At 38.5% G+C, this 20,981-nt stretch overlaps 1 protein-coding gene across 1 annotated transcript in view; it reads right to left on the reverse strand.

Moving 5' to 3' along the window:
- The window catches only part of SLC4A10 (solute carrier family 4 member 10), a 104,447-nt gene that overhangs the window by 23,047 nt on the left and 60,419 nt on the right, over nt 1-20,981 (reverse strand). The window contains exons 8-14 of the mRNA XM_075511969.1: nt 19,274-19,361; nt 18,062-18,208; nt 17,369-17,469; nt 15,792-15,966; nt 15,473-15,606; nt 14,032-14,277; nt 1,009-1,114 (exon numbers count right to left, since the gene is read on the reverse strand). Of these exons, the coding sequence (XP_075368084.1) occupies nt 1,009-1,114; nt 14,032-14,277; nt 15,473-15,606; nt 15,792-15,966; nt 17,369-17,469; nt 18,062-18,208; nt 19,274-19,361 (997 nt within the window). The remainder of the gene's footprint in view (nt 1-1,008; nt 1,115-14,031; nt 14,278-15,472; nt 15,607-15,791; nt 15,967-17,368; nt 17,470-18,061; nt 18,209-19,273; nt 19,362-20,981) is intronic.

A 20,981-nucleotide genomic window follows, 5' to 3' on the forward strand; every position in this document is an offset into this window, starting at 1 on the left:
TTTCTCTGTGCTGTTGCCACACCAACAGAGTTGAGGAGCAGTCCTTGCTATCAAGACAGAGCAGCCATGGAAGGCAGTCCTTGCTTAACTCATGATAGGAGGACACCAGTTCTTCTGCATTCCTGCCTTTGAAAGAAAAAAACAGTATCTGCTGGAGATGGTCCACTGGATTGGCTTTTAAGCATTTCATTTGGTTATGCCTACGATGGGGTTAATTCAGTTATACTTTTGAGAGAACCCTTCAGTTTGGTGTCTTTTGCACTCAATTCTCTTTGACTGTGTAATGAAATGATCCATTTGTGAGAAAAAGTGGTGGCCTGATCTCCATATGACATTCTAATCAAGTTGTAAATATTGCTTTAAAGAAGGCAAACCTAAAGTAATAAATATTTTAAACCTAGAAAAGTGTACAATTTAGAAACAAGTTATGTATCCATGCAAGCTCCCCAAACTGTCTGTAGCTCGTTCCCCAATCCCTCAGAAAAAAAATTACAAAACTAAGACATACAGAACACCAAAGGCCTACGTAAGAGAGAAATTTGGTCACTGAACAGAAAATGTACAAAATTTCTCCCGTTCCTCTCCTTTATAGCCCGAACAGCTGTAAGAATGTTTTAGGGGAAATAAATGCTTCTAGTGTCTTTCTACACAAGGGAATTTTGGTTTTGCCATCTGGCGGAATTTAGGACAAATCCGTTGTCATTTGACATGTTTAGACTTTATCTCAGTCAAACTCTTGTGCTAGTGTGTCAAGAAGTTTCCAAAGAAGGGCACAAAATGCACATACTTGCTTTAATGTGTAATATCAAAGGCTGTAAAATGCTTGCAAAAGGAGATAATGCTACAAAGTCTGTGTTAATCTTTGTTCACTTAAGTGTATTTTACGCTTTATTTGAACAAATATGATCAGAAAAATCATGGCATTTTTTCAATATATTTGCTGCAGTAGGAGAGACAAAATTATTTATGCTTATGCCTTTATTTATTAAATTCCAGTTTTTCACTTACTGACACAGTTAGGTTCCCCCATGGCACATCAGATGCAGATATATTGTAGTCCTGCCAGTATCGTAAGGTTTTATTGCTAGGATGTTCTGGTTCCACACAATTGCATCTGAAAAGACAAAATAGTATTTTTTTCCTTAATAATAAAAGATGTATCAGATATTAATCCAAATTATCAACTTTATGACATACTGAAATTGTGCTCTACTTTCCCAGATAATTTTAGTTCAAATGATAATTTTAGTCGAGCACCAAAGGCTCTGTGAACTTTTGTGTCTACTGTTTTTCCTTTCCCCACAGCTGCTTTAAAAGCATGCTTTTCATTTTAAATTGTGTACTTTAACATAAAAACGTGACAAAGCAGTGTGGGAGGACAATACTGCAAATAGGCAATTTAAAATCAAAATTAAGTCTTTAAAGCCTCTGAAGCAACTGTGGGAGGCTTTTTCTTTGTCAAAGCCTTCAAAATATGCAGGATACTCTGTAGGTTCCAAGATGTCAAGTGTGCTTTACAGTTCTCTTTAAATCAATTCTACTTTAAAAATCTATAGTACTATCTATCTTGCTAGTATTTTAACGTGCTTATGATGGCTGTAAATAAATTCTGTACTCTCTTTTCTGATAAAGTGTTCAGGAGTAGCTGGGGGCAGGACAACATCTGACTATAGAGTGGAGCGCCATTAAGCATACATTTGCATTCCAGTTCTAGAAGAGTATCAGTTTCTTCACTTAGCTACGCCTTCTATTTTCTCTTTGGCTGTTTATCTTTCCACAAAATGACAATTCTCATCTAGATTTGTAATATTTTCTATATAAGAAATTCTACCATCTATATTATGAGTACAGAATAGTGCCACAGTATTTTGATTACAATACTATACATGTGACAACAGTTGCATTTAATATATACATAGAGAGAGATGCAGTTTGTCTTTGTGCAACTCCTTGCTTTTATTTTAAAGGCAGCTATTTATAAAAAAAAGAAAAAGCCCTTGCAGCCCATGAACAAAAAGCAAAAACAAAAAGCAACAGCATTCAGAGAAATAGAGGGCCTGAGCCAAAAGTCATTGAAGTAGACTGGATCTTTCAAACATATTTAATATGCTTTGGATCAGGCCCTAAGTGCAGAATGAATCCATGTTCAATGCATAGTTTGAAATATTACAAAATGGGTTAAATGAAGCACATCACTACTAGTGAGCTACGGTAGCATAATAAAGTCAACAAAAGTTATGTCTACGTTATTGCAAGGGAGTATTTGATGTTCATGCAACAATACAGAGGTGGCTATTTCAGGTTACTACTGTTTCCTGTGAGCACAGGAGCTCCCTGCCCCCTGATGTCCATCGCTGATCGCAGACTGGCAGACTCTGGGCAATGGCCCATTGGGGTTTGATTACAGTAGGCCAAGGTGACGTGGGCTGTTCAATCAAAGTCACTTTCTCACTAGAAGGGAAGACTGTGAATGTCACCAACACTACATGGTACAGCTGCATTGCTGCAAACTGCAAAATTACATTTAAAAGTTAGAGAAGCGAAAATTTCTATTTCCTTAGTCAGAAATGTGACAATTGAAGCTATAGTTTAATACAGCTCAAGTAATTCACCTTCAGATGAGATCATCACCCTGGTTATTTCTATATCAATACCACTTTCTTCATTCACAGCATTCCAGTCTGGCCTTTACCAAGTTTCACAGGCATTTACCGATGGCAGATTGTTCATCAGCCAGTAAGCAACTTGTGCAAACTCCACCCATGCAGACCAAAATCACCCTGCACCCAGCTTTTGTCACTGAATGGGTGCAGATTAGGCCCTAACTGTAAAGATCAGATCCAGCCTTCTGCTGACAAGATCATTCAATCAATGAGTGAATATACATAACATTACATTGTTTTCAATATTATATGTCTTTTGGCAACACTGACATTTTTATGTGAGATTGTATCATAGTATAACTGTCTTCCAGTGTCACACTACTTGCTTAACATTATATAAATGTGAGATAGTAAGACACTCCCTGTCCAGCCCAGAAAACACAACTGGAGGTACCATTAAGTGCCAGAACATAAAAGATTATCTACCAAAATGTGGTATTTCATAACAGATGTAATTGCTTCAATGATGACTATTTCCCAACACAACTGACCTGCAAGGAGAAACTCACATTAGTGAAATAAGGCTTTTAAAACTTTTAGTCTCATTATCATTTTTTTTTTACTCTGAGAGGTCAGCGCTCAGGAGAAAAAGTAAAATACATTGAATTGTTAACCAGTAACACATCTTTCTATTTTCCTGATAAAATATTACTTGGAACGCTGAAATGAGTAAAAATGTATTGCCTCTTGGAGGTTCAAATGCTCTTAAGTTCTTGTAAAGTTGTTTAAAGTGCTGAGCACTTGCCCGCTACAAGAGATCTATATGGAGTTTATGCTATTACCCATGAGCAAGAGACTACACATACACCTTTATTTTCTAAGCAACATATTCAGCTCCAAATACAGTATTAACTTAGCAACATGCTCCCATGCCTTTTAGTGATAAGGAGTCAGCAATCATCTTTGTTATGCTAGAAGATACAGAATGATACATTTGATTATCTTTCATCACGGCTAGGAAGAAACTGCTTTTTTCATGGCTAGAATATAGGCAGGGAAGAATCTGACATTGGTTGTGGTGGCAAAAGCACAGGTGTCACTATAGTGAAAAAAAAAAATCTCTGCTGCCAATCTCACAATATACCCTGGCATCACACTGATGCCAGAACAATTCTTTTTGCATCTTTACACTTTTGGCTACTGCAAGACATTCTGATCTCCTGGGAGCAATTCACATGTCTAAACATGGGTGCCTATATGGCCCATAGTATCTGTAACATCCATGATGGGTGGGCACACATGTGTGAGGGTCTATGGTGACTCATGCCTTTGTTCTCACAGCAGCTGGAGGCTGAGAGATCTAAAATGGCACTAGATACCCAGTCACAGGTCACTCCGCAAAAGGAACAGTTATTACTATCCTTAAAAGCACCAAAAAGATTGTCCATATGATCCCTCTTTCTTTGGACAATGGGAAAGGAAATATGGGTTAGTAAATTAGAAACCTGTTATTTTATATGTAAAGTTGGGGAATATTTTCCCCCTCCTTTGTAGATCAGCAATAAAAGATAAACATCGTTGTTGCTCAACAACTAGTCAGGTGAAAGGTTCTGTACTAAACACACTTTCATCCTGACTGTAACTTTCTGTTTACTGCAAAACAAGAAACTTATTCCCTAGGCCTACTTGTTCAATTGAAATTAAGCCGGGTCTGGTGGGGGAATCCCTCTAATTTCCACTTCTTACTCCCGATTCTTCAGATTTGTTCTTTACCATTTTCTTCTCTTTAACCTGTCACGCACGCTGTCCTCCCCACACAGACTTTAAACATGCAACATGGTGCTAGTCCATTCTGCTGCCATTACAGCCAGTATAAGAGCTTTGAACAAGAGTCTTGCACAGGGGTTTTGCGAGTAAATAAAACACACTTAAATGGTGCAGGTCCTTTGAAAGCCTCATGGCCATTCAACCCTAGGCAGCTGCCATTTTTCAGTATGTTGTTTTCAAGACTAGGAGGCACTTACTATTGATTATTTTATCCAATTCATAAGGCACTGTTTTGGAGCTCCTATTTTTCCAGCATGTACATATTTTGCAAGCTACACCTATTTATACTAGCTAAGGATCTGATCTATAAAAGATGCAACTGCAGCTTCGTCATGATTAGCCAACATACAACTTCCCCTTCCTAGAAGGGCAAAATCTCAATATGAATATTTATATTATTAAAAAAACAACAGGCAAGTATGACAAATAAGTTACAAAATGTGCTTGTTTAAACAATACGTCTCACTGAATATCAGAGCACATATTTGGTAATATGAGTAGGAAGGTCTTCCCCTAAGACACAGAGTATGCTCTACAAGTGTGCTGTGCACTGACCACATAACAGAGACAGAGTAAGAAGATGGAATGAAATTGAAGGTAACATCACTAATTTTGTTTTAAAAGTAACGTATTAGAATATATGCATAAGTATGCTTCATGTTGCATTTACAAGGCTGAAGGAAAGTACATCAATAGCAGAATGCTATGCATGTTTAGGTTGCTCCAAATACACCATTTGCATGTGAATTATGGGCACTCGCAGAGTCCTTCTGTTTGTCTAACAGCTGCTATGGGAAGGGGACAACAACATCATCATAGGCGAGGACTTCTCTGCTGTCCCATATCCACAACGCCTGTATATCCCTGGCATTATATTTACCACATTTCTTCTCATGTCAACATTCATAGCGACAAAATAGGCTGGACATTCTTTAAGGAGGAAGTCCTAAAGGCATAAGAGCAGGCTGTCCCCAGGTGCCGAAAGACAAGCCAGCAGGGAAGAAGACTGGCCTGGCTGACTAGAGAGCTCTGGCTCAAACTCAGGAAAAAGAGGAGAGTCTATGACCTCTGGAAGAAGGGGCAGGCAACTCAGGAGGACTACAAAGGTATAGCAAGGCTGTGCAGGGAGAAAATTAGAAGAGCCAAAGCTGAGCTAGAGCTCAATCTGGCTGCTACTGTAAAAGACAACAAAAAATACTTCTTCAAATACATTAGCAGCAAAAGGAGAGCTAAGGAGAATCTCCAGCCCCTAGTAGACAGGGGAGGGAACACAGTGACCAAGGATGAGGAAAAGGCTGAGGTACTTAATGCCTTCTTTGCCTCAGTCTTTAATAGCAGGGCCAATTGTTCTCTGGGTACCCAGCCCCCTGAGTTGGAAGTTAGGGATGGGGACCAGACTGGAGCCCCCATAATCCAGGGGGAAATGGTTAGTGACCTGCTGCACCACTTAGACACTCACAAGTCTATGAGGCCTGATGAGATCCATCCAAGAGTGCTGAAGGAACTGGCAGATGTGCTCACCAAGCCCCTTTCCATCATTTACCAACAGTCCTGGCTAACTGGGGAGGTCCCTGCTGACTGGAGATTAGCTAATGTGACGCCCATCTTCAAGAAGGGCCAGAAGGAGGACCTGGGGAACTACAGGCCTGTCAGCCTGACCTTGGTGCTGGGAAAGCTGATGGAGCAGATCATCCTGAGTGCCATCACACGGCATGTAGAGGATAACCAAAGGATCAAGCCCAGCCAGCATGGGTTCAGGAAAGGCAGGTCCTGCTTGACCAACCTGATCTCCTACTACAACAAGGTGACCCGCCTAATGGATGAGGGAAAGGCTGTGGATGTTTTCTATCTAGACTTCCGTAAAGCCTTTGACACGGTTTCCCACAGCATTCTCCTGGAGAAACTGGCTGCTCATGGCTTGGACGGGTGTACTCTTCGCTGGGTAAAGAACTGGCTGGATGGCTGGGCCCAAAGAGTGGTGGTGAATGGAGTCTACTCCAGTTGGCGGCTGGTCACAAGTGGTGTCCCCCAGGCTCAGTATTGGGGCCAGTTCCATTTAATATCTTTATCAATGATCTGGATGAGGGGATGGAGTGCACCCTCAGTAAGTTTGCAGATGACACCAAGTTGTGCGGGGGTGTTGATCTGCTTGAGGGTAGGAAGGCTCTGCAGAGGGACCTGGACAGGCTGGATCGATGGGCCGAGGTCAATTGTATGAGGTTCAACAAGGCCAAGTGCAAGGTCCTGCACTTGGGCCACAGCAAGCCCATGCAACGCTACAGGCTTGGGGAAGAGTGGCTGGAAAGCTGCCTGGCAGAGAAGGACCTGGGGGTGTTGGTTGACAGCCAGCTGAATATGAGCCAGCAGTGTACCCAGGTGGTCAAGAAAGCCAGTGGCATCTTGGCTTTTATCAAAAATAGCGTGGCCAGCAGGACTAGGGAAGTGATCGTGCCCCTGTACTCGGCACTGGTGAGGCCGCACCTCGAATGCTGTGTTCAGTTTTGGGCCCCCCACTACAAGAGGGACATTGAGGTGGTGGAGCGAGTCCAGAGAAGGGCAACGAAGCTGGGGAAGGGTCTAGAGCAGAAGTCTTATGAGGAGCAGCTGAGGGAACTGGGGTTGTTTAGCCTGGAGAAAAGGAGGCTGAGGGGAGACCTTATCGCTCTCCACAACTACCTGAAAGGAGGTTGTAGAGAGGTTGGGGTCAGTCTTTTCTCCCAGGTAACAAGTGATAGGACAAGAGGAAATGGCCTCGAGTTGCGCCAGGGGAGGTTTAGCCTGGGTATTAGTAAATTTTTCTTCACTGAAAGGGTTATCAAGCATTGGAACAGGCTGCCCAGGGAAGTGGTTGAGTCGCCATCCCTGGAGGTATTTAAAAGACGTTTGGATGAGGTGCTTAGGGACATGGTGTAGTGGTGGTCTTGGTAGTGTTAGGTTTACAGTTGGACTCGATGATCTTAAAGGTCTTTTCCAACCTATACGATTCTGTGATTCTGTGAAAATCAAAGTCTCACTAGAGAAGAGACTGGAAACAAAATAATTAATATTGATGGGAAATGGACTTGTCAGTTAAGTTCTATTCTCAGTATCACGAAACCCTTTCAAAGCACAGCTGTCAGGGCAAGAAAAGATTTTTTTTCTTCATTTATTCATGAGATCTGCCATCCTGAATTAGGCCATTGAGTCATTAAGTGAAGTAGCCCATCTCTGACAATCATGAATATCAGTAGGCATCCACGTGTATTTTCTCAGGTTGGGAATCTATATAGTTTAATTGGTGAAGTTGAGGAGGAAAACAGAAAAGCCTACAAAAGTACCTAGACAGTGCACTCAGCAGCACAACAATTTCACACACACATAGAGAGAGATAAATCTGAGGTGGGGGGGAACTGATGTTAAGAGTGAAGACATCTCAAGGAATCATGTTTCTTTGGATAGCACATCAGGAGGAGAACGTTATTGTGTCAAGGGGAACGTCTAGAAAACAGATTTATAATCACATTGTGGCTTTGTTAACCTTGACTGTCACTCATAAAGGTTGGTCTTTATTAGCTGCCTGGTGCAGTATGCAGTCCCTGCATTCTTAGCAGTACTACGGTATGTAACTGCCATGCATAGAAGTTAATGTGCAGAAAAGTAGTGTAATTACGTGGGATATTGACAATTCATCTGAAAGCTTTCACTGAGAAATAGTTCTAGGATGTCACTTCACCCCACTTCCAAAGTTAAAAAAACATACACCTGAGGAGAAGAGATCCAGTATAATGCTGGTTCAGAAATAATATACTGTAATGTACTATAATGCTACATGGTCAGCTTAAGTTTCAATTGTTCAGGTGTAGTGTATCAATACACATAACTGTACTGTACTGTAACAAAACCACCCAAGGATTTTATGTAAGCCTTTCTAGATTTTGAAAGCATTGTGTAGACCAGCTATCAACTACAAACTGAATGCTGTACAGAATTGCTTAACAAGGAGATATGTTTCCAAAGTAGAGGGGATGAGTAGTAGGAAAGAATGAAGCAAGGTGACCCCCCCTGGGCTCAAAAGAGGGCGAAAGAGAAAAATGAGTCAATTGGGTTGGGTGGACATAGGGAAGTCCTAGAATAAATGGAATAAGGAAAAATCATTTCTGATTCCAGACTTTGTCAAGAAGCAAAAAGGAACCAGCAGTTAAACTCAATGATGGCAGTTGCATCGTTCTGGGAAGAAGAGGGACATTCTTAGGGAAAGATACACAGGATATGGCACAGTTACTTAATTGTAGCAAACAAACCTATAAAGAAGGGGAAAAGAAAATCTATATTCATATCTAAGTTCAAATAAATCATTGCAGGAATTGGAATTCAATTACATGCCTGCGATCCTAATGAGAAATTCTGTGCCTATCATCATTTACTCTTCTCATTCCACCTGCAGCTTAAGGAATACAGGGTATAGACCAACATAATTTGCATCCAATAATGATGTATTTAGATTAAGTTATATAGATAATGAAAGATTTAAAACTTGCTTGTGCAAACAGTGGTATGCACAAAACTAATCTTCACAATGCCTTTTAGAAGCAACGGTTTCTATAGCCTGCAAAAGATAGAGATTGACATGATCTTGGCTCCTTAATTACATCAGAGTGGGATTTTCTACTCCTAATGCTTAAGTGCATGTCAATACCAAGACAGATTGCAATATGCATATTACTATGCCAAGAAATCACTTTAAAATTATTCAATGTAATCTGTTAATAATTGAGTAACTTCTGGTAAAGAATTATTAAAAACAACATTAATTCATCCCTCTGAAAAGAGAATTAATAAAAAAACCAAAGGTATATAAAGTCCCGAGATCTAAGCAACCTAACACTGAGAAATAATTGATCTTCTGTATTCTCAGATAACTATCTTAAAATGATTATATTTTAAAGAATACTGGATTGCTTTCTAAATCATGTTCCTTTCATCCACAATGCTTTTTTTGTTTTCCTTTTGAGAACCTCTGTTTATAATCCACCCAGTTGTAGGGTTCTCCTTTTCTAGCAAAAATGATATCCTAATATTTAATATACACATTAAAACTGATGTGCATCAGTGTTCCAGACAGGACTCACTAACTGGAGATATATTTGCTACAGGGGTAGGAAAAAGCAGGAGGAGGAGAGTGCAGAAATAAGAGAGTTGCTATGCCAACCTACAAATGCTAATGGCATGACAAATACAAAAAGGTCACAGTAAAAAAAAAAAAAAAGAAAGAAAGAAAGAAAAGCCCACATCAAAAAGTATGTGTATTTTATTTAATAAACAATGCAGCTACTCTATTTAAATTCCTTCAAAACAATGCAGTTTAAAAAGAAAAAAATTGCAGCACAGCAGCACACTGAAAATCAGGTTGCCTTTGTCCTTCTTCTGATGTAACTCTTAAATGCCTTATTCTTTATCGTCCATATCGCAAAGATGGTGTTTTAAGAAAAAGTTATATGTGAATGCTGAATGGATTTGCCTGCAAGCAGATCACCTGACGATTAGGGCCAATATTTCAACACAGAGTAACAAACACGTATAAGTAAAGAAAATGAGTAAAAAGTGCATTAGGACTAGTTCTGCATTAATTAGATCACGCAACAAAAGATATTTTTGTCTTTTTGAGATAGAATTCTTTAACAAACCCAAACTCACATCTTCTACCTAAAATGGTAACATGGTAAATTCAAATTTTTAAGACATCTTTTAGGAGGACTTTCAGCTGATTTTCAAATATTTGGGTCTGCTTGACTTAAAAAAAAAAAAAAAAAATCCCACCTGTTCTGAATGTTCTTTCTATAGTCTTCTAAGGTTTGTTATGGAAGATACTAGTAATGACTCCTGTGATATTAATGACTCCTATGATATTATTATGACTCCTTAAATATTAAGAGGAGATGCATGCAGTACAGTCTTTTACATCAAACTCCTGCAACAGAGACTGTTTATGACAGAATTCAAACCCACCCAAAATACAGAATGGCTTTTCTTTCTCACTTGAAATATGGCTCCAATCTGGTTGAAATACCAACCATTTTAAATTACTATTTTCTTTGTCTTTCTAGTACTCCAAAGGACAGTACTAACAGCATGCCAATGACTTTTCCTGGGTCAAACTCATGTCTTCACCAGGGCAAAGGCAACAGTACTGGGATGCAGACAGACTACCTGTGGACATCAGAGCATACTTGGAAAGCCCATGGGAGAAGAGAAGAGGACTGGGCCACAGCATACACTGAAAGCTTCAAATATATACAGTGTCCTGACCTATTTGTCATCAACTTTTTGAGCGGGCAATAGGCAGAATACAGAAAACACAGAAATTTTACAGTATAACCTGAGTTTTCTAGCACAGAATTCCAGATCCAAAAGTTTTACATAAGCTTTGGCTGAGCATTCAAAGAGAAATGAGTTGCTCAACCTTTTGAAGTTCACCCATTGCTAATTAAAGAACTGCCAAGGCTTTACTAACAATTAAAAACTTGTCTTTAAAATCCCCAAAGAGGAAAATGCAAACAGCTGTTTTAATTAGCAAAACAGCAGATACTAATTAGCTTTTGTAACAGAGTATGCTGGTCCTTTAAGGACAGAACCAGCTTCAGCCCAAGTTTGTTACCCATTTGAACTACAAGTAGAAGGACTAGAGTCAGATTCTGCAGAAAAAGCTTCTAATTCCTTGTGAAAGCAGTATTCCCCAACTCCCAAGTAAACAAAAATGAGATTTTTATTTCAAGTAAGCTTTTATGCTTATTCACCTTCTAGTTTCTGATCTTTCTGGAACTGAGATGTGTACAGACGTTTCAGCAGGGACTGAAAGTTATTTGAAATGTCTTGTCTTGTGATGATCCCATGGGGATGATAATTGTGATACCTTCATGTTCTGCACAAATGGCCACTGTGTCTGGACAGAGTAGTATGTGCATATCTGCACAGCAAACCCATGGAGTTCAGGTTGCAGCAAGCTTGCTGTGCAAGCACTGGTCATTTGGGCAGCTGATGTAGAGTTGCTCCAACAGAGCACATCTTTCCGTTCTCCCAACCTGTCGGGGCTGGTTCTGAAGAACTAAGAAAAACTCAGATGAAGGAGGAGGGAGGGGAGAGAACAGAAGAGGCTAGAATTACTGCTTTGCTGTGTTCAGACCACAGATCCTTGGAATTGGCAGATGTGCTCGTACAAGATAATCAATATGCATACTGGCGTGTCCCACAATCAGTTTTAAGGTTAAAGAAATATAAGCCACATCCCATAAGAGCTATGCTGCCTATAAGTATGTCTACAGCTAGTCATTTTGGTATTAGTGGGGCCAGTTGCCATGGACATGATATCGATAATAAACAGGATATTGCTGCAAGCAGAAGACACAACATAAATGCCGAAAGTGAAATGTAATGCAAGAGTTTGAAAGTAAATTTATTTGTACTATCTACACAGAGTAAAAGAATAACTGAGAATATAGGTATGAAACAATGACCCCATAAATAACTACAAAACTATTATATCAAATAATTTTGATAGCTATATATGTGTTTGAAACCACCAGGCAGCGGTCAAATCTTTCTTCTAAACATCTGGAAGACACTTGTCTTCAGGAATTGTGTTTGGAAAATCTAAAACTGTTGTGCTGGTATTCCAACACTGTAGGACAGGGCAGGTCAATAGCTGTAATTGGAGGACGACAATTGCTGCTCTTTTACCATTCTGCATGCTCTGGACATTCTACATTCAATGAAGACAGTTACTAAGGACAGGCAGCGAGTAAACACCCCCCTTCAAAAATCAGTTTGGGATTCTGATTAATGAAATGAATTTTAAATAAAACCAAAAACATTTATTTGTAAACATAAGGACTATGATGCTAAAGCACTTTCATAAAATATAGAGATACCTATCACTGTACCCCTATTCAAGCAAGACTGTTAATCTTATTTCTCTGAAATCTCAGCAATACCACGGGATTCAGCTAACCACGAATAAAGCTAGCTACCCAGGAATCTGTATTTCTATTTGTGTTTATGCTTTTCATTACATATTTTAACATCTTAGCTCTGCCTGCTAAATAGCTTCTGAGTAAATTTTTGTCTTTGTATAGTATTTCAACATTTGTTACTCAAAACCGTATGAGAACATCTTATTCTCTTTCCCTTTGAGATGACTACTTTGAAGTGGTAAAGGAAAAAAAAAAATCCACAAACACTGTGCTATATGAGGGTCTTTAGAGTGAAATACCGACTTCATAGAAGTTAAGTGAAGTTAAATAAGACCAGGATATAACCTCAACTGCATGCACGGTATATTCTTGATGTTTATTGCTTTCTCTTCAAATTAATATCCCTTTTTCTACTGATTAAACTATTAGAGAGAAATAATTTTTTTTTCAGCATGGTGAGAGAGTATGTCACAGCAGAACTATAGTTTCTATAATTTAACTTGTTCTGCGTATTAAGGTATATAATGTGCATTCAGACTCAGGATTTGCTAACTATTTTTCTAGTGATAACATATACAAAGCTCAAATATTTTCTCTGTTACTGTGTTTTGTTTTTCCCAGCTTCAAATGCAAATGAGACATTTGGTTGAGACACTCCTGTTTTTCCACTGAACAGAAGATGTGGTACTGTTCAAGCATTGTTCCTTCTGGGCCCCACCCTGCTCATGCAGACGGTTCAAATGGGTTCAATGAAATAATAAAGACATTTCTGGAGGGGGATCTTCTCTGAAAATGCTTTTTAATGACATTTTAGTTGCTGAGGTGACCAGGCTTAAGTGGCTTCAGGACAGACTAGGATCTTGTCCTTTACTAGAAGAACATTTTTGTTCTCATATCACAGAAACAAGTCTATGAGTTTTTACTTCTAAATGAAACTATATTGACTAAAGCCATTCACTTTTTCATTCCCCAAGTAGAATACTACTTGTCAAAACTCCACAATAAAGTAAAGCTGCTTAAATGGAGTCATATTAAAAACCTTGTTACTAAGAACAAATTGATTATGACAAAATCAATCACCGCTGAGAAGCACCTAACAATTCCAAATCCACTTCAGTTCTTGGAGCTTGAAACTTAACTGACAGAGAGGTTAAAATAAAGGAGGTACCTCAAATTATATCCTTTTTAGATAGGTCAATATTTCAATTTGGAAAAAAAAAAACCAAACAGATAAATATGATATAAAAATGTTGCCTGAACACCCAATAAAATATTATAAATCATCAGTACAAGGTTATAGTAAGACGTCATTGAGTTACACCTCATTAAATAAAAACGTGAATAAAGACCTAAAGCTGAGGTCCCTCGAAGTCCTATTTTTTATTCAAGGACTTCCAAGTTGCGTGTGTGTAAGCTTTTCCAAACTCCAAGTCAAGATATTTTTTACTTATCTTAAGTAAATGTGTACTGCTTGTACACATACCTTCAGTAAATAGTACTTCCATATGCCAGCATCATGCCTGACTCAATAGCTCCCACATGTTAAGTTTGCAACTACTGCAAACTTTTCCTGCTGTGCGCTGGTTTGCATTCCTCACAGAGAAAACATAACCTATGAAAAAAACCGCAGTGTTAACAGAAGAAATCTTACTTACGAGTACTTTGTCAGCAGATCCAAATCATTATGCATGTTGATTGGATATGTCTCACTGAGATGAAACAGCTTCTCTAAGGCCTCATAAATGAAAATGATGCATATAAGAGAAGCAAAAGCTTCTTCAGTAAACCGGGTAATGTAGCAGACTAGGGAGCTTGCATCAGTTGCAACAAGGATGATGCACAGGATTGCAGTCCACAGTCCAATGCTAGCTCTCAGAGAAAGGTACGACAACCCATACTCTCTTAAAAAAAAAAAAAAAAATTAAAATTAAACACAGTTTATTTTTTGTCCAGCCACAGTAAATGCAGAAGAGGCAGCTCCAAAATTTCCTTTGCCTCAGGATGTGCAATTTTGGGGACAGTCTGAATCAGAAATTATATACCTATTGTGAACTGAAGATACTGTCAAGACCCCTCTTGACTTGAGCTCTCCTCCCAATTAACGGGACACAAAGAGCTCTATCTCTACTAAAGTGAGCAAGCAGCTTTGAGCGTAGTCACACACATGAAGTGTATAATGTCCACTCACTTTTTATCCCATATCCTGCCTTGTGAACAGCCAATACCTGCCAATTTCTTCTTAAGCTGCAAGAGTAGCTATAATAACAACTTTCATCAAAATCCTGTATGCTTACTACATATGATAATAGAGCTCCAAACACGCTGGGTGACATTATTGCAGAGAACTGAAAGGTCTACCTGAAGGTGATAAAAAAAGCTTTTGGGGTGCTAAGCGGGGTCTCCTACTCTATGTTGTTCAGGAGGTTCAGGAGATCTTGGTGCAGAAGTCCCTGTCACAGCAATGGGGCAGAAAAGCAGACAGGATCTCAGAGAAGCATGATGGTTGCCAAGATGCAGACATAAGTTTTACCCACACTGTGGCAGAGGCATATCATGTATAGCACATTAACATAAATGTGGGGATATGCTGTTCTGGCACGATGCTTCACCCCTTCTCTGTTCGGGTGGAGGAAGGGCAGGGTCTATATTAGTGACTGTTGAAAGATGGCACCACTGCCACCACACTTACTTCCTCGGTGAGAGGTAACAGCTTTTGCATGAGTTAGGGATGAGACAAACCACAGATTTAAATGTATTGTTTCAGAGTAGAAAATGATACAATTAAAAAAAAAAAAAACCACCACAAACCAAAAACATCTTGAAGTTTGTATTCTCTTCAAAACAGTTTGGGGTTTTTTTGGAAAAAAAACCAACCAAACAAAAAGTAACAATAAAAAAACCCCCATCAACCTCTTTGCATTACCACCAGTTCACTTGTCTCAGTTACTGCACAGTTTTCAGACTCTGAAAGCCTAAGCAGTGCACTCCAAAACAAACTGTTGATCTTATTCTGCAGATGTTGGAACTTTGGCATCAGTGTCTCTACTTTTACCTAACAACACCCGAGGGATGATGCATATCATCATCTTCACTTACTTGCAAAATTTGAATAAGATCTTCTCAAACACTAAAACCGGTCCTGTGCTGCCAAGTATAGTGAGAGGCTGTCCACCAAAGAGAGAGTAGGCAATTCCAGTCATGGATGCTCCAAACAGCGATTCTATTGCACTCTGAATATGATATAGAGAGAAGTGTCCATAAATTTTCAAACAGGTTCTTTTTGCAATGTCTTAGTCTGTAGCCTTCTAAACAGTGAAACACCAATATTTAAAGGTGATTCATGCAACAGTAAGAAAATACTAACCACAAACCTAGGAATGTAAGTTTGTTTTAAAAGTTCAGATTTAACACATACTATACGACCTTCAGTTGCTTCTCCCAGCAGACCACCAAATGTGATGACAGGAGACATGCAAGCACAGTAGAGAAACAAAAATGATGCCAGACACTGCAGACTGAGAGCATCCCTGAAGTCACTCCAGAAGAAGGGAGCTTTTCTTTTTATATCTAAAATCAATCCTCCAAAAAATCTACAAAAAATAGAAGAGATCAAATTAATGAAAAAGCCATACCAAACTTTCTTCCACCGTATTGCTTTAAATATACTGCAGAGAAGCTATTGTTCCTTGATCAAATGATACATACTCTTATAATTCATCCCTCCCAGAAAAAAGTTTCTGGGAACCCTGTCTTGATGACTTTAATCAGGAAATTGTTTTTTTAAAACAAACTAATTCGCATGTTTCTTTTACAAAATTTTCATCTAATCATCCAGACCCAAAACTTCTGAACAGTTGTTAGCTCCCACACGTAAAACCCTATTATTTATTATGTGAAATAAATCTTTTCATTTGTTTAATCAGAGAGCTACCACAGTGCCCATTTGTCCACACGTCTACATATAGAGCTTCAAATTCTTTATTTGAGAACCTGTTCCTAAATACACTTGATGATAGAATTGAATGTAGGCCACCATTTTCCAAGGACAAGAACTGTCATCTTTTGTCATTTACACTATACTAAATATAATAAAATATTTAGGAACAGACGCTCCCTTAAAATATACCATACAGTTAAAGTGAATATCCCCACAATGCTCTTTTTCTCACAGGCACCCAATGTATCAGATGTTGCTGGGGTAAGTGGAAGACAAAGTGCCACCATCTCCTAAATATTAGAATGATCCTTCAAGCCATGAATTACCAGGTTCACCCGTGAGAGAACGGCTTACAGCCAGACTGGCCATCATCTCTTCTGCCCCACTGTGTACACAAACACTGCAGCTGAATCTTTAGCCTTATGCAGGTAGGAATGATACTTAAATATCAAGAGGCAGCAAGGTAAAAGAAAAGTCTATCACACAACTACACTGCACTAAGGCAATCACTGACAGCTGATGCACTTACACCACGCTGTATGAGATGAGAGAACATAAGTATTCCTTGGGGCAAATTCTTCCTTCCGATGTGTGTATATTGCAGCCACCATGGTAATCAAAGCCTCATGTACCAGGACATATCATGGTTTACTGAGGCAAAAAAGAAACACTAGAGCTGCACAACCCAGAAACTTCAACTACAAAATAGCTGTAAGCATTCATAATATATGGCACAAGACTATTCCCAACTTTTCCTTCATGCTATACAAAAATAAGAAATGTTAATCAAGTTTAACAGAGGTCTGACCTTTATAAATAATAGACACAGGAGCTTGCAATAAATACAATGTGAAAACTCAAATCCTCTTGCCCTCTCCCCCTCTCTGCAAATTAGTATGTATTGTCCTTTTCAACTGTGCGGTACGCAAATCAGGAAAAATGCCTGAAATAAATCATATGCCAAGCCAGTCACTTGAGAAAGAACCAGGCCATTATGATTTCTTTGGAAGTGCATCACTTACAACACTTAAGATTTTGTATATGTTTTCACTAACTTTCCAGTGCGTTGCAGTTCTGGTCCAGAGTGTCCTCCAGGTTGTTCTGTGTCCCCATGGGCTGCAGTCCCATTTGGCACTCCTGGGATCTTACGTTTCTCCTACCAGAAGGAAAAGATACTTCTCATGGGCCTTAGCAACCAAAACATAATTTTAGCAGAGGAAACAGGCTTTGAGAGTTGAAAGACTAAACACGTAATTTTTATTGTACGATTCATCAACATAACCTCTTCATAAGCTGTAGAGGAGTTCTGTAACAGGAAATAGTAGAAGCAATTGTGGTCTAAGAAATTTAAAGAATTGATCACAGAAAATCTTGTATCAGAAAACATTTTGAAGAGTAGCAAGCCACGCTGCTTTGATCAATTCTTGCAATAAGCTTAGAACAAAAGCAAATCATGTCTGTTCAGAATAATCAAAGATGCTTATGACCAATTACCCCTGAATTCAAGATCTTTAGATACAACTATCTGTCTTTATTCAGGAGAGAACTAGAACTGAACTACACAAAATGTCATCACTATACTGTATGCTTGCAATACAAGAGTTCTCTTAAAGCAGATTAACCAAAAAAAGAGCACGCAAAACATTTATATAGTGACCCTGCTAAATGCTAAATTAGTAAGACTTAATTCTACCTAGCAAAAACTCATCACAACATTTAAAAGTGTCTGAATTTTACAGTGTACAAACCTGAGAGGGAACATTTTTAGGTGGTTCTATTCGAATTGTTGGGTCCCACTCTCCAGGAGGGAGAACAGTAACCTGATCAAGGAACTCATCAATTCCAGACACCAAGTCATTGCGGTCTTTTGCTTTGTAAGCAACATCATGGAACACCTGTGAAAAATGGAGAAGTGTATGTGGGAGGAAAAAGAGATGGGGAAAGGAATACTCTCATAAAATTTTTCACAATGGCCCCTTTTCTCTGAAATAAAACGCACTTCATGACGTTCCCACCAAACAATCTCAGCTTCAACTGACTGGAGTTTCTAGTACATAGTTTTCACAGAAGCTCCAGCTGCTATGGAAAAACATCTTTATGGGTGATAAATGTTCTAGAGATTTTACAGTTTAAAACACAATTAATTCCACTGGAAAGTAACTGGGTAAAATGGAATCTTCTCAGGGAAGATATCCTTACATGTGAATATTGTTTCTCATTTTGTTATCTCCTTATGGCAGCGTAATCTGGGCTATTACAGTGTCCTGGTTTCAGCTGCGATAGAGTTAATTTTCTTTATAGTGGCTGGTATAGGGCTATGTTTTGGATTTGTGCTGAAAACAGTGTTGATAATACAGAGATGTTTTAGTTGTTGCTGCACTAGTCAAGGATTTCTCAGCTTCCCATGCTCTGCCAGGTGCAGAAGAAGTTGGGAGGGGGCACAGCCAGGATAGTTGATCCAAACTGACCAAAGGGCTATTCCATACCATATGACATCATGCTCAGTATATAAAGCTGGGGAAAAAGAAGGAAGGGGGGGACGTTTGGAGTGATGGTGTTTGTCTTCCCAAGTAACCATTACACATGACGGAGCCCTGCTTTCCTGGAGATGGCTGAACACCTGCCTGCCCATGGGAAGTAGTGAATGAGTTCCTTGTTTTACTTTGCTTGCGTGCGCGGCTTTTGCTTTACTTATTAAACTGTCTTTATCTCAACCCACGAGTTTTCTCACTTTTCCGATTCTCTCCCTCATCCCACCGGGGGGGAGTGAGCGAGCGGCTGTGTGGTGCTTAGTTGCCAACTGGGGCTAAACCACAACATACAGGTAAACTAGAATGCTATTTGTGCATCATCACAATGATTAGCCACATTTCATCTGGACGATTCCACATTGGAGATTCCCTACTATACCTCTTCAAGTCAGTACAAAATGACGAAAACCAAGCCAGGAATAAAAATACCTCATCTGTCATTAGTGTTGCAATTGATCTTCCAATCTCATGGTATTGTTGCCCTTTACCCAGTGGTCCAAGAAGAATAAACAAAAATCTGCAAATAAAAGATAAATTAAAAAATTGTAAAGGATACATATTTGAAAGTAACCGTACATACTACAGAAATACTTATTTAAAAATTGGACTAGAAGAACCTCTAAGATGAACATTATATATAATCTCCTTCACAATCCTCACACATGCATTTAAACATGAAGCTCTGGTTAGAAAAAATGTGAAAATAACTTCCAAAAATATATCATAAGCTTCACAGTCAGACTTGATCGAGACTATCAAAACCTCCTTACATAACAAACCTTATCTTACATAATAAATATATGCAATTATAATCTATGTACAGAACACATTAACATTAATTTATTTAATTCTGTTAATTCGAGAGAATCAACTATTTTATGGTAGTAGTATTATTGCAATATTGGGGAAGCTAAATTACCCTGAATGAAAATAATTTTTAAATCGTTCTTACTCCCATTAAGGCTCTAGACAGCCTCTACTCTAGGCTTGGGGCTAGTAAGGTTCTATAAAATGCAGAGGATAGGTTCAAATGAAATAACTGAAGTTCTCAGTTTTGCTAAAATGCAAAAGACAATTTTTTTACTAACATTATTAAATTTTTTAAAAATAAACATTTTTGCAGAAATTATTAATTATCCTGATTTTAAATTATTTAATTTTCTTTTCGCCAAAAGTCAAGAAATCTGTTGTTTTCCTTTTGGTGGGAAGTTGGGGGCGTTACTAGGAAAGGCTTCAGAAGTTTTTTTCAAAGCCAGCTCAGTCCCTCAGTGTTCCTTATACACATGCAAAAATTAGAAAAGACAAAAAAAAGTCACATCCAAAGTAACTACAACTTAAAGAAAATTTTATACTGTTTATCTGACTAGGAGCAAGGATCTGAGTCTCAGCATTGCATTTCATAGCATAACATTCCTTCCTGAGCATCACAAACAACTGGAATACACTACTGTCTTCTGTCAGAATTCTACTTTTATAGAAACTAAAAGAGGGAAGGAGAAAGAGAGACAGAATATGTGTACAAACATATGCATAAGTACAAAAAAAAAGTGAGAGACCGCAATAATAGTTAAGTCCGTGAACTCAGATATGGGAGAATCACTTCAGAGTTTTGATCTGAATCAACCCCATCAGGAAACTATATCTGCAGATCTATTTAAATGCTTTCTGTTTGACTACAAAGTCTATTTAGACATTTTTTAAAAATTCCTCATAATTTGTTCTCAGAACCAAAGTACTTCATCAGAAAAAGTTTCAACTTAGAAAAAAATTAATCTAATAAAGATTTATGGCTAAAAGTCATATTAATTACCATGCAAGTATCTAAAAAGTAACTTTTAGAAGAGTGTGATATTTACAGCATGTTCTTCATCCATTCACTATGCCTAGTCAATCAAATCACATAGTTTGTTTTTTTCTTTTACTCAATTCCTTCTTTATTTTTTTCTTCTGGACATAATTATACAGTATCACACAAGTAGTTTCAGTTCCAGATGAAATATACTAAGAGGCTGAATATTTCACCTTAGTATTTCATCTGCAGTATTACCAGCTTGTACAGGATAAACTGTGTGTTGTAACCTAACAAGCTATCATTTCTACTTCTGCAAAAAATTATTATCTGCACACACAAACAGCA

The sequence above is a fragment of the Mycteria americana genome, chromosome 9 (assembly GCF_035582795.1).
Source record: "Mycteria americana isolate JAX WOST 10 ecotype Jacksonville Zoo and Gardens chromosome 9, USCA_MyAme_1.0, whole genome shotgun sequence".
Lineage (NCBI taxonomy): Eukaryota > Metazoa > Chordata > Aves > Ciconiiformes > Ciconiidae > Mycteria > Mycteria americana.